This window comes from Bombus affinis, chromosome 16 (genome assembly GCF_024516045.1).
Source record: "Bombus affinis isolate iyBomAffi1 chromosome 16, iyBomAffi1.2, whole genome shotgun sequence".
Lineage (NCBI taxonomy): Eukaryota > Metazoa > Arthropoda > Insecta > Hymenoptera > Apidae > Bombus > Bombus affinis.
In genome coordinates, this window is record NC_066359.1 from 7,973,541 (window position 1) to 7,988,598 (window position 15,058).

At 32.9% G+C, this 15,058-nt stretch overlaps 1 protein-coding gene across 1 annotated transcript; it reads left to right on the top strand.

The window, feature by feature from the left end:
* Window positions 1–1,163: 1,163 nt before the first annotated feature.
* On the top strand, window positions 1,164–3,745 carry LOC126925562 (uncharacterized). Its single transcript, XM_050741245.1, has 5 exons — window positions 1,164–1,210; window positions 1,877–2,146; window positions 2,533–2,703; window positions 2,787–2,961; window positions 3,482–3,745. The coding sequence occupies exons 1-5, from the start codon at window positions 1,196–1,198 to the stop codon at window positions 3,736–3,738; spliced, it is 888 nt and encodes a 295-aa protein (XP_050597202.1). The 5' UTR covers window positions 1,164–1,195; the 3' UTR covers window positions 3,739–3,745.
* The last annotated feature ends 11,313 nt before the right edge of the window (window positions 3,746–15,058 follow it).

Sequence of the window (15,058 nt, forward strand, 5' to 3'; positions counted from 1 at the left end):
TGTCCAATTATAGCGTGTAAAATGGCACTCATTAATGTAAAACACGTTTTCGATATGCATATAAAATAAATTGTTCGCGAACCAGTTAACAGGAGGCTGCACAGCTAAAGAACGTATCAGGTTTACTAATGAGATGCAATTACTGAGATTTTGCGATACTTCCACGCACAAAATTACTATTCTTTCGCAACAACACTATTATGCACTTTATGATTTCATTAACTTTTTTCTTCGTACGTTAATGTCGAAGATTATTAACCGGATGTTTCCTTTTGCGTATACATGAGATGAAATTTCTAATAGGCTATCTCTTGAAACTTGATAAAAATTCTGTTTCTCCCATTTAGTCTCGTTGTTGCAAACGGAATTTATGAAAACATTTCTATTCTATTCCTTTTATCGATGTAATTCCTTTACTATTACAGATGTCCACCTTTTGTTAATTTGGAATTACAGATATTATTTCGCTGTCTAACGATCTTTTCGCTATTAATAGTATGAGTAAAGTTTATATTAAATAAAGAATACATTACACGTTCATTGCGTAAAAACAAATACGTAAACGTTATTCCAGAGACAAAATATTATCGAGAGAACATCATAGAATTTTCAACTTGCGAATTGCGCTCTACACAATCCACGCACGTTACAACGCAACATACCATACCGTAGTTCGTATATTTTATATCTTTTGCGTACCGTATTCTATTCATTTTTACGTCTTCAAATTTCCCATAAATGCGTGAAGAACCTACCCGCAACAGTGCCAACAGTAAAAATCGAAAATGTTTCGCATAACACGCCTAACGTATTCGCGAAAGTCATCTACAGGCGTTATCTACTTTCCTAAGTCTGCGTAACGTCATAAAAATTCCTTATCCAGGTATTATTTTGTAAAACGGCGTGAATGGAAGATTCTTGGCAGATCTCTGCGGCGAGGCGACCGTGAAGATCGTACATATTAGGGCATAGCTGGGTGTTCAGGTTTCTAACCGAGAAAAAAATACTTGGTGAAAATGTTCAAGAGCCGGATTCCAGGCGGTAAAGTCCTTGAGGACAGGCGTGACCAGTTTCATGCACCTCCGATCCTCGCGTTTCCGCGACCCGAGCTGGTAACACCCTCGAGGCTCGCGTGTTTTCTATATAAAGTGGCGGATGCGTGAGCGAAATTTAAAAGAACTCGAATCGAATCGCCATGAACAGCGTATACGTAAGGAAGAACGTGTGATTGCGTGGGTGAATGGAACGGTGGTTGCTTTGCTCGCTTTACGGCCAAGTGGGCTGGTCTTACGGGGTTGCAGCAGTGTTTCTCAAGCTTTGGGTTGCTCGCAGATGTTATTTTGATCGTGGTTTCGGATTAGTTTCTTGTTACGTAATATGTTTATAAATTACACTGATTTCACGTTATACAGTGATTTTTGAGTTGGGTAACTCGCGTGCTGGATCTTTTGCAGTGGATTCTTGTATTTAATAATCGGATTTAATAATCGAATCGAGTAATAAGTTCGTTCTTTCACCAGTGTCTATTAGCTCGAACAATGTTATAATAATCGTTTAAAGGTCGTAAATAAATATACGCTTATTTTATTCTTACTGTATTAAATATATAAATTTACGAAGAAACGGGTTGGAAATCTATAGAAAAATCTATAAGGCACTCTTTGACTGAATAGAATTTTATTTGATTTGCTCTTTCAAGAAAATGTGAGTGAACGTATTGCTCGACCTGATAGGGAAGTTTAAACGTGATTAATAGAATTTTGTTCGTGGTCTGGCTATTACCACTATTAGTGCGATTGTCGTAATACGATGATACGAAATAAGAATTAATTGCTTGTTGTGAAATTATGAAAATCGTTGAATAATCTGTGTTCAGGTCCTTCTTTTCTCTTGTTCTCTCGTTTCTTTCGGCTTGGCCAAGCCGACTGCACCTATCCTGGGGTATCAGGACAGTTACGGCCAGTACAGTTTTGGCTATAGTGCTCCAGGCTCTGCAAGGTCGGAAATCAGAACGTTGAATGGCGAAACACGAGGTGTTTACAGTTACGTCGATGACGCAGGCTTTATTCAAACAACCCAGTACACTGCTGACAGTAAAAATGGTTTCCGGGTGGCGGCTACCAATTTACCCCAGGCGCCACTTCCGGTAAGAATTAAGGGTATCGTAGGAACATATAACAGTAGGTAATAACACGAATATGTTACAATTCTGTGTACGTAATAATTTTTTGACGTATTACTAATACTTGGTACTATTAATTAATCTACTTATTAACTAATTTAACTTGTTATAAATATTTGTTACTATTAAAGATATTCAGTGTGTTATTAATACTTGATATTATTATCAATTTTTGATGTAATATTATTAATATTTTATACTATTAGCTGCTTGATACTACTTACATTTAAGGGGATTAACTATCAGATATTACTAGGATCTGAATATTAATCATCAATTAGTTGGTATTACTAACATTTGATATGTTTTCGATAATTTTCGTTCAATTTTATTAATTACGATTCCCTCAGGCACAAAACACGCAAGGCGTGTTCTTGGCTCGAACTGCAGCTCCTCAAATATCTGAAAAAGCGCAGGAAGAATATAAAATAGGGGAAAAGAATGTATTTTTGCAAGGATTGCAACAATTAGAGAGGAAGACTATCGAGTCGAATGAAAAAGAGCAATCGCAAACGAACATAGTATGATTAACTTTTATTAATACTAATAACAATTTTTTTTAAACTAACTAATTTATATTATACACGTATTTTTAATGAGTCAGATGGAGTCTGAAGGGCAATCGTCGCAGAATAAAAACGCTGAGATTTCAGTCAAATCAGCGACCAGTCCAACGACGTCCAAAATAATCAAACAGACCGCGGTACCTGTCTTCCAAATTTCCCAAGGAAATCTCTTGATTGATCCATACTCTATACGAGCACCAATAAACGTCGAAGGTAAATATCTTACACACTTTTTGCAAAATTACATTTTCTGTAATTAAGCATAGCAGAAATAAACAAATGTTTAATAACAAACCATAAACAAGCTCTTACACAAATAACTTAATCCATTTTTTTATAACTCAATCGATAAATTATGGTTCTCGTTAAGATTGCACGTTTATAGGCACCAGAAACGAAAAGTAAGAACGAACCAATTACTTTCTTTCCTCGTTAAAGAATCTCGAAATCAGATTAAGGCGTAAGAATATACCGAGCAGATATTTTATTCCTCGCGAAGGTCATTCTGGTTCCGGTGCCAATGATCTTTCAAGATCACTCTGTCATCAGCCTTTAATTACACTTTCACATTTTTCTCGATCCATAATGTTCCTTTTGTTGTTAAAGAAGACGCATATCGAAGTAAATTCCAATCAAAACCAACTTCTTAGTATATTTACATAATAAAGATTTACGCATTTGAAAAGAATTAAAAAATTAATTAAGCAATCGAAGATTTTTCCATTTGTCACAGGTTCTTCCAACACTTCTGCGAGCGCTGCTTCAAAGATCAACGAACAGTCTGTTCAAAATAGCGAACAGACTAACACGAAAGAATTGCTTGCGTCAATGAAGGAACAAGCAGAATCAGAAAAACACGATAAATCAACCGATCTACCCAAAGACGTAATCGCACCTCTTAACATTCTACCTCTGAGTTCAAATTATCAACCTACCCTTATCAAATATTCTGCTATTCCCACTCTTCATTATGTTGTTTACAGCATATAATTATACGTATCGTAATACGAGATTTTATTTTTTCTATATTTTGATTGATATTTTCATGTTTGATGTATTAATAAAGCATCTGAAATAAAGAAATAGTCGCTTGCGTTTTTTTATTTAAATTCCACAAATTTTCAGAATTTATTCCTCGTATCGAACAGATGTTAAGTCACTAAGTTATTCGCGACATATGTTTATATTTACAAAGATATTTTTATTCGTGGTATGCAGGAAAAGAATTAGTCGAGCGATACTTGTACATTTGTCAATTTATTTTTATTCTTCTTTACAAAATAATGCCGGCTGCCATAGGACAATGAAACGTAGGAATACACGATGCATATATAATTCATGTCAATAATTAATATCGATCGAAAATTAACTCTAACATTCTCCATCGTCCTCTTCGTCATCCGCCATCGTCGGTTTCCCCATAGAAAATATGTATCACGCTTATAAAAAACAGTTGAATCGTTGAAATACAATTTAAATCATTATTATCATCCCTTCGTTCGTCATTATGAAGAAACTTAATCTAACTTAGTAAAAGGCCTCCGTCAATTAACAATACATCATCATTATACTTTGTGTTGATCTCGCAAAAAGCTTACGATAAAGAAAACCTATGTATGTACATGTATCAATTGAAAGTGGCGAATAAAAATGAAAATTATCTGGTTAATCTATGAAAAGGAGGAAAAAGTATAATTCTTTCTTAGACAACTATAAATATTTTTGTTCGCTTAATTATCATATAATGTATACAGTCTACCTTGCAGCTTCTTGTTGGCTGTAAATTGTTTATCAATTATTTCGAAGAGAAGTGGGATACGAAATAATGGGAAAACGATGAGAATTTAATTAAGAAATAAAGTCTTTAACGGCCACCGTAAAGAATGTTGGAATGGAAAGATGCTGGAATTATTTGAGAAGCACAGAACAACCCTTTTCAATTTGTTGTGCACGATAGTTCGAATTTTCAATCAATTAATTCCCCGCAACATTTCTTTGCAATTAGCCAATTCTAATTTAATTTTTATTTCATTCAATCTTAATTTCATTCATTGTACTCGCATCTGAGCTGGTGATAACTTTTGTGTCTTTTATTTTCAACGTCTTTTATTATCCCCTGAATACTAACTTCGATTAATACTGAAAAAAAACACCGTTCAAACACGATCGATAGATCTCGTCCTCTTCTAATAACCTCGACTCTATGCAAAATCTTAATCGCTATTAACCATTAAATATAATGATGATTAACCCGACAATAATTAGAGGCGTAAGATCAGACGTTCACGTCGGTAATAACGAGGGCTAAATTTCCCATTGCTATAATCCATATACTATAATCTCGTTTAAAAATTGTAATAATTCATATATTCAACGGAAATATTTGCTTTATCGCTAATAATCGGTAATGGTAATGAATTATTAATAATAGTAATAAAATGACGCAAATGTCCCCTGTGTCACTCGTTTCTTTTTTTTTTCTTTTTTTCATACCCCGCCGTTGCCACAATCGCAATATACGTCAACACGTCCCCCTATACATATAATATAAATCTAAATATTAATATATATATATATTTTATAATATTCATATTTATATATATATAACATATTCGTCCTAAAACTGCGCGTTGTTCACGCGCGATTAAATCTGATTAGCAATGCTTTTAAACACCACCTCCCTCAACCCTTCACTTTCCATCCCTTTCTCTTTCTTTCTACTGTTTCTCTTTCTCATTTTCGATTCTATGGAACGTGAACTTCTCCTTTTGGTAAATAAAGGAATTTTATTTCCTCGTTATTCTGATTAGAAGACATAAATAATTTAACAAAGCCAGGAAAAATAATTTCAATCTTGATATGTAGTATTCCGTTAATGGGGTTTTGGTAGCTTTGTTAAATTATTGATTAAGTAGCTTGTATATCTTTATTTATACCGATAGTCTTATTAAATATTCTTCTTAAAGAATACCGACCAATTTTCTTAACGAAGACAACAAGAATTTTCCTGTATAAATAATTACGTACGTTTTCGTTTATAGATGCATACAAATGAATTCCAAAATCTGTTGTACAAAAATCATTGTAGGAAATTCTACGTGAAATTTATAAGAAACTGTAATAACAAATGTTATTCTTAGAAAAGCTTCTATCGTTTGTTATTATAGAGAATTTTAATTTTTATTATCAACTAACTTTCTTATTATGTACCGAATACTTGTTGACGTTCCATAGAACTCGAATACCCACACAATGTTTCCATCTTGTATTTTTGTAGAGAGTGGAAAGTGAACGAATTTGGAGAATGAAAGAAATACTGCTGGATCGAGGAGTATTTTACTCAATGTGCTCCCCTCTATTGCCGCACAGCTCTAGATTTTTCAACTAATTTCACAATGTACTCGACAGTTTGATATATTGATGCTTCGACAACTTCTCCCCATCTTTTCTTCTTCTTTCTATTTTTTTATTCGAATTCGAACTTTTCACTGTGAGTTAACCCTATCGCTTTCTCCCTCCTACAACCTTCGAACTCTCTCTTTTCTGCTTTAGTAACGTGGGCGGTATTATCTTGAAACGTCAACGAAAGAATTCACACTGAGCTATTTTTCGTCCGATTCGTATAATAGCTTTCTTTTTTTCCATTTTTTCCTCTTTTTTATTTCTGATGATCGGAAGTTACAATGATTCGATCGATTTCGCTTGGGCTATGAATCTCTAGTTATTTCAGACAAATTTTGTGAAATCGCGCAAGAAAAGATTCGAAAATTACGAAGATATTGTTGTCGACAGCCAATGTTACTGAAATTCTTTTTTTCTTTTAAGATTTGAAGAATCCAATCTTTCGTATTTTAATTATTCAGCCCAGGACGAAAAATGGCTCGACGAATATTTATACGGCTCCCCTCTTCGATCTTTAATTACAGGCTAATAATTCGCGAAACTACGTCGATTTACCTTAGCGGCGATAAAACATTATACAACGTTTCTTAATAATCTTTTTTCTTTTTTTCTTTTATCCTCGTATAATATATGTTGCTGTGTATCGTGTATGTGTATGTGCGTGTGTCGGTGTGTGCACGAGTATATCGAATAAAAATTGTATAGTTTACGACAGCTTCCTTCTTCCTTTATCTTTGACCCTCGGAATTATTATTTAAATCATGTTACATAGCCAATAATTACCTATATGTAAATTTAATACGATGATTTTCGAGTGATCGAAATAAAAGCGAATATCACTTAGAAGTAAGAAATAGAAAATAGAAAATGTGTTTAAATGCACTTATATTACAATGTTTGTCAACTGATTGTCGATATTGTAAAATTTCTAACGATATTAGTACGGTACTCTACGGTAATTTTGTAAATTTATAACATTAGCAAATAATGTTTCATCTCAAATTTAGTAATTCTACCATATTATAGTATCATGTAGTAATTAGACTATAATAATAATAATACGGTAATTATACTACATCAGTACATTATATCGGTATAGTATAACGTAGCATATACTTAATAATAATTCCAAGTATCAAACAGTTTTCCTCGTCGAAGTACGATTATGTATTTTTTCGAAGGGATACATCGTTTTTCTTGAAGAACGTTCAGCATTGACTCTCGTAGCGTCGTTAATCGTATATCTATACAATACTGTTTATATCGAATAATCTTAAGATCGAGACTAATTACCATCAGTGACGAGTTGTCCAACGTTAAACGATAGAATTACGAACAATTGACTTTTTGTCGTCCCTATATTATATATTATAGTGTTCAGACGCACGTCTCGAAGAGACGAATTTTCGATATTATAGAAATAGAACGATGCATTCTTTCTTTCTTCGTCCATCATTCACGCTGCAGCTTCATTTTCTCGGAAAGATACGAGTCTTTATCGAGATTTCTTAATAGTGTACTTTTTTTTTTTTGTTGCTTCGTTCTCTGTATACTCGAGTTTTCGAAAATTTTCTACGAGAAAAATGGGACATCTTTTTTTAAAGAGTTTTTCACGGTATATATATAATTAGTTATAGATCGAGAAAGTTAAGCGTATTTGGGATTTTCGGCGCAACGATGCACAAACTCGTTCAAAGTTATTTTCTCAAAATAGATTTTGAGAAATATTACGATAAAAAAATATTATTATCGTTTCTAGGGAAAAATACTAATTTCCAAATTTATTTTCGCGTAGATTAAATTAAATTAGATTACAAATTTTAGTTGGCGAAGATATCATAAAAATGTTGCAATTTTAGTAATTTCACGTTTCCATCAAAAGGAGTTTATACATCGTTTCTTGAAAGAAAATCGATAGAACACCATACACAGAGAACAGGAATATTCGGAGAGAAAAACGTCGACATTATTCCAATTTCACGATTAACAAATTGTTTTTCGTAATTGTACAACTGTACTGTATTACTGTCGATGCTCCGGCAATGCATTGTCAAATTTCGACCAGAATCCTTCAAGTTTATACTTTTCTAATTTCAGTAAGATTGGGGTAATGCAAGTTCTATAATGCGATAATCAGTTAATTAATCCTAAATCATCATAATTTTCAAGTTAATAAACAAATAACAAATTATTATTAATTATCGGTAAAACTATAATACCTTTTAATCGTCAATCATATTCGTCGAATAACACGTAATCTAAGATAAAAGAAAAAGACACGTTATTCTAAGAAAAATACCTGTATCTTTAAAAATAAGAAAATTCAAGGGAAATAAATTTTCCGAGATAGTAACTTAAGAAAATTGAGTCAGATTAATCAATTATCGCACGCTATATCTACGAATACTTTACAATTAATTACCGTAACACTATGAATACGCTTTTACAAGGAATTATCGTCGAATATTAAACATTATCTATAATTAGTACTATCATTATTATCATAGTTATCGATTAACGTTAACGATACTAATATTTTCTTAACGATATTTCTCGATTTTACTAGAATTTTCATTTTTACCATTTCTATTCTACGGAATCGAGTTTCACTTTTGCAAACGCTCTGAAAATTTCGGAAATTTCTTTCGACAACACGCTCCTCTTATCACAGATAAGATTTATGATAGCTCACGTCGCGTTTGCAACCGATCGATCGAAATTTGCCAATGCACTATTCCCTCGATCGGATCGAAGCTTATCAGAGAAAAGAATCGATCAGGACCCCATTTTTTTTTTTTCATCGAATTGTTTGTAACAAAATTCGTGATATCGATAAATTGATCTACTTTCAAGTTTGGTTTAATGCAGGACAATGTTGCGATTGAATCGTGTCGAGGAATTGTAAGAAAGACACTTTATAATTGATGTTCTTAGGCCTTGTTCAAATCCTGACATTTTTCCATATTTCACGAAATTATTTTAGAAAAATGAAAAGTTCCAATTTTGTCAGAAATTATAGTTTGATTTGATTTTCCGATTTGTTCTGTTTTCATTCTCTAATTAAACACATTGTTGAAATTTTTTTATTGTCAATGCAACACGAATATTATATTTTTAATAATGGACAAATAATTTGTTATTCGTAATATTCCTTTCTTAGAATGAATTTTATAATAATTCCAACGAGACTGTTTGAAACAGAACAATTGGATTTCGTAAAATACAATTTGAGCCTGTTTGTCCGTGTTTGTACATGTGTTTGACAGATTTGGCATAATGGTGTTCGGAGGACAGCATCATGCAAAAGATTTCTTATTGAGAAATTATAGTCATCGTCGATTCGGCCAAACCTTCCATCGTTCGCGTAATTTTTCAATACTCTTTAACTAATTACCGTCCCATTCTACCTTTCTTCTACCAACAACGAGCAACAAAATACTACCACACTTCACATTCCGAATTAGAAATTTTAAGACAATAATATCCACCAAAAACCTCCGATTAACAAACACAATAGCAAGAAGCTCTATTAAACCCGATTTTGTCCAAGTCTAATTTATCGCTGTCTTGCTCGCACACGCTGATCAATGATAGTGCTTTCTTTTACGTACTGAACGATATATATTACATCGAACAAATTATATTTATTATCGATGAAATTTTCAATCGAATCTTTCGAATGTGCATAACATTGATCATATGAATTTTGATAATTCGTTTTTTTATCGAAACGATGGAAAGTGCAATAACGAATCAGCAATGACACGGGCAATAAAAATGGCCCGGTGAATGTTCACGTGCTGAGAAGATCGAAGCTTCGAGTGAGAGTAGCAGCAAAGTAAAAATAGAGGAATTTCTGCAAAATGGAACCTTCCTTCAAAAAACTGAATCATCCAATTTCAAAATTACGCATATTGTGCAATTTTCCTAGAAAATAAGGTGAACGAATTCTTTTTCTTCTTTTTCGAAGGTCGAGCTTCCCTTTTGCTGTAATAATTGCGAAAAATGACAACAGTAGTAGCGATAGTAGGCCGTTCGTGAGTTGACGAAGAGGAGGAAGACGACGATAGGCAGTAGAGTAGTGAAATGGTCGATGATCGGTTTTCGAGCTGGAAGAAAAGTTAGTGGAAACAGAAAAGGCGCGAACAACACACCGTTCAGACGAGTGAAAAGAAAAGCGAAGAATCGTAATAGCAACTTTAATTTCACAATTTGTCGATCTTTTCTAATCTTTCGATATCGATGATTAAACGTTTGAAAATCTTGTTAACTAATAAACGTGGTATTTTAGTAATATTTTAAAAATGAATAAGATTAACGTTATAAAAATATTTAAAGAAAAAGGACTTGACATATTCACGATGATAAATTAATATAAAAATTATACTAATATGAAATTAATTATATGAATTTTATTAATTAAAATTAATATAAAATTTGATATTCGGCTTGAATTTTTCTTATACTATTCGATTTTGATATACTAAAAGAATATTTTGATAAAACGGTGAAGCGGTCCATGACGTGGTTTGCCTTCTCTCTTCGTTCAAATCTCTTCCTTTTTCTTTTCGTGACAGAGTTCATGCTGGAGATGAAAACTTTCAGAAGATAGAAAAAGGAAATGGTAGATGTATATACATCGAGTAATTACAGTGTACGTACTACTACACATGTATATAGAATATATAGTATATAGATAGAGCTACAGATAGAATACCATATCGTGAAGCTTGAAATTATAAAGTGCTATTAAGTGGAAAATTTCTTGTACACTATATCTGTGTTTCCTTTTTCCTCTGATTTTTCATTCGAGAAAAAAGCTTCGGAGTCTCATAAAAATTCAAGACCAGCAAATTACGACTGATATTTTCGATCGGAAAAACGAATATGGCCCTCGTGCTGCTCGATTCTCAGAAAAAGGATTTTATGGGATGGATTTTAGAGAAATTCTATCGAACAGAGAATCGAGCAACGCTTGATTGGATTTGGAAAACGATGAGTTTCGTCTGTTTGAAGGCGGAACTCGCAGAATTGTTATTATTATTTTTCTCTTTTTTCGTTTGTTGTTTGCGCTGCATTTTGGATTTGTTTAATTGAATTTCGGTGGAATTTAATATGTCTCGCGATGGATGGTCCGCGATTGTTAAATTGAAACTTTTCAACGAAATAGAAATGTTTCTTCTTTTTCGTTTTCTGAAAAAGAATATGGGTATGTGTGTTTCTGGAATCCGACACATTAAATTGAATTTTTATCCTTTGAAAAATAAATTTTCAGTCACATGGATGTAAAACTGGAATTTAAAAAAGTTAACTTAATTTGTAGAATTCTTTAGGCTACTCTTTGAACCTTATATATTACATAATTTAGAATTCTAAGCATTTGTTTATACCATTTATAACAAATATCTTACTTCGCTACGTAGCCCAATTATATTTTAGCTTCAAATGGACCATTAAAATTTTCTAAATCGAATGATCAAAATTTTTAAACAATTTACCCAACATTGATTTTAAAGGCAGACAGAAAAGATAGAGACAGAACAGCGTGTCAAGGTTTTAGAAGAAAGACTACTTTGTTAGAAAGAAACATCGAATAACAGGCAAAATAAAATATTGAAATTCGAAGAAAAAATGCTGACACGTCGTCTCGGTGCCATCTTTTCCTTTCATTCCATTGGAATGTCACGAATGATCGATAATTGATTATCGATCATTTGCGATGTTCGATCTAAAAAAAAAAAAAAAAAAGTGAAATAGAATTAGCGTGGATAATTAGTGAAGTGAAAAGTGATCGAAAGCGTAAGAAGTTTCTCATAAAAAATGGTCTCTATATTGAAAAGAATTTTTATTATCACACTTTAGTAAATGATATTTCCTTCAAATAGTCAATAATTTTCATTAATTTTTAACGATTACCAATTTTTAAATCTCCAATAATTCTATTAATCATCGATACTAAATTTTGGAAATAATGTTATACGGAAAGCAACCCCTCGTTTGTGATATAACCTTTCTATTTAAATATCTTTTATATTTCTAGATTTTTAAAAGCAAAATCAGAGACCCATTTCATAGAAGTTCCTTACGCCTCGACTTAAAGATTAAAATATAGTTTTAAATAGAAACAAAGGAGAAGGGGTAGGTAGTAGCTGGATACACAGAAAGAACACAAAAAACGGACAGGTTTATTTATCTTTTCCATTCATTGTTGCTTTTTTTTTTTCTCTTGACAAATCGGCTATATTTTGTATATGTAAATTACCCGCTCGCTAGCAATCATATTCCCTCATCTGTGCTTGCTTTATCTTTATCGCGTTTAAACCTCTATCCCTTTTCATTATAAACTTTCCTTCCCTTAAATTCGACTCACTCGATTGCTCGTTTCATTTCGTTTTCTTTTTCTTTTCCTTTTTCTTTTTCCAAGACGAGAAAACCGTGATTGGATGGTGGGATGGGGGATGAAGATTAGAGAAAAAAGAACTGACACTCGCGTGTTACAAACGAGAACGGTGTGGAGAATCAAAAGTACGAAATTATAATTCGTATAATATAAAAATTAAAATTTTGTTTAATATTTATATTATATCGATAGGGATAGCGAGAAAGGAGAAAAAGTAAAAGTTGTGATTTTTCTTTAAATTACAATCGTTCATCGCGAGTATAGTAACAAAGAAAAGCAAAACGAACAAACAATGGAACACCGAAGTGGTCGTGAAAGAACCACCCCTTTGCCGTGTTCTCGTCGACTATTCACACCCTTTGCGTCCCTCCATTCGATTATCGCTTTTTATATTTCGATACAAAAGTTCCCAGGGGTTTACAGAGAAGTATTCTTCGGAAGAATACTAGATTGAGGCCGCTGCGGAGTGGAACGGAATTTAGGGCTTGCAAAGGGTGAAAGAGTTGCATTATATTTTGTGTGGAAATTATTTTTGCGGACTTCGAGGACAATGGTTTTCAAATTTTTGATATTTTTATGGGACTTGCGTCCTTGAAGCGGCTTCTTAATTAGTATCGACTGAAATTTTAATTTCGAAATTACTGAAAATTCATTTTAAAGAACATCGACAATGTCGATTTCGAGGTTGTCGATAATTTGTCAAAAAATCGTGTGAAACTCGCGTCCTCGAAGTGCTGGAAGTTTCGTTTTGCTTATTCTTTAATCAGAATCAACCGAAACTTAATTTTAATTTAATTAAGTTCCAATTGTTAAAAATTAATAAAAAAAAAAAAAACACTTCGGGGGCATTGGTTTGCAAATTTTTTAGTCCTCGAAGTATTGAAAATTTCGTCGACGGAAATTTAGGGGTGGTAACCATAGGCGAAGATAATAGAGCGCTACTAGTAGTAATAGTAGATGGATCGATAAGTGGATAGCAAGATAAATAGTACAGTAGTAATAATAGTTGTAGTGATAGTTATAGTAATAGTGATAGTAATAGTAATAGTCGAAACGATAAATACAGTTGTAATAGTAGTAGTAGTAGTAGTAGTAGTAATAGTAGTAGTAGTAGTAGTAGCAGTAGTAGTAGCAGTAGTAGTAGTAGTGGTAGTAGTAGCAGTAATAGTAGTAGATTGATGTAGCAGTATAGTTAAAGTAGTAGTAATAATAGTAATAGTCATAGACGATAGATGCAACGGTAGTACGCAGTAGTATTCGACGCGATAGTTATAGATATAGGAGTAATAGTAGTAGCAGCAATAGTGATAGTATAGTAATTATAGTGTTAGTAATAGTTATAGACGATAGATAGATACAGCGATGATATTGGTAGTAATAGTAATTGGTGACAGATAATTGCAGCAGTAGTAGTAGCGATAGCGATAGACATAATAGATGTAGTGTTAGTAATAGATAGATATGGTATTAGTAATGATAGGTGTAGTAATAGTAATAGTCACAGACGATAGTTAATAGTAGTAACAGCAATAGTGATAGTAGTAGTAGTTATAGTGTTAGTAATAGTAATAGTTGTGGATGATAGATATAGCAGTAGCAGTACCAATACCAGTAATAGTCATAAGAGTAGTAGTACAGTACAGTACAGTACAGTACAGTACAGTACAGTACAGTATAGTATAGTATAGTATAGTAATAGTAATAGTAATAGTAATAGTAATAGTAATAGTAATAGTATAGACGATATAGTAAGAGTAATAATGATAAGAGTAAGAAGTACAGTATAAAGGTATACGATACACGTATTAAGATAGTGAGAGAGAGAGGAGGACACAGAAAAATGAGAAAGTCAGAAAAAGAGAGTATAGTGTGACTACTAGAAAAGTTACAAGCCAGACAGTAAGAAACAACGAACAAATAAATCAGAAGTAGAAGAAGGAGGAGGAGGAGAAGGAGGAGAAGAAGAAGAAGAAGAAGAAGAAGAAGTAGTAGAAGAAGAGAAGAAGAAGCTGAAGAAGAGAAATAATTCGAAAGGGTGAGAGGGGGTGAGAGATCACACAGAGAAAACAATAAGAAGATGGTATGAGGGGGAGGGGGAATCGTAGCGCCGAAAAGAGTTAAGAAAAACAGGAAAGATGAAGTGTGTGATTGGCGAGCCTGACAACTAAAAAATTGGAGACCTTTTCCCTTCCTTCTTAATTTCGCTTTTATATCATTTCTTCCTTTTTTGTTTACGAAAAACTGAACTAATCGAAAAAACGCTCGATCTTACAAGAAAAAAAAATCGTTTCTTGCGTGTCCGTGTGTATACAGATTTCGTATGTGTTCGTAAGTGTATATGTATACGTGTATCGCGTGTGTTCCTTAATGAACTCTTTATTTCCTTTCTCTTTCCTAATTCGCTTGCAGTTATGTTTTACATAAATTCTAGTATTTTTCGTTCGCTCGTTTAAAAAACTAAGCTCGTGCGTCGCAATAGTCGATATAGCCTAAGAGTTATAGAATTAA

Excerpts from the sequence above, each read along its gene's own strand:
- LOC126925562 (XM_050741245.1), top strand. Across the intron at positions 2,147-2,532 it reads TACCCCAGGCGCCACTTCCG|GCACAAAACACGCAAGGCGT; the intron begins GTAAGAATTAAG and ends CGATTCCCTCAG. Across the intron at positions 2,962-3,481 it reads AGCACCAATAAACGTCGAAG|GTTCTTCCAACACTTCTGCG; the intron begins GTAAATATCTTA and ends CATTTGTCACAG.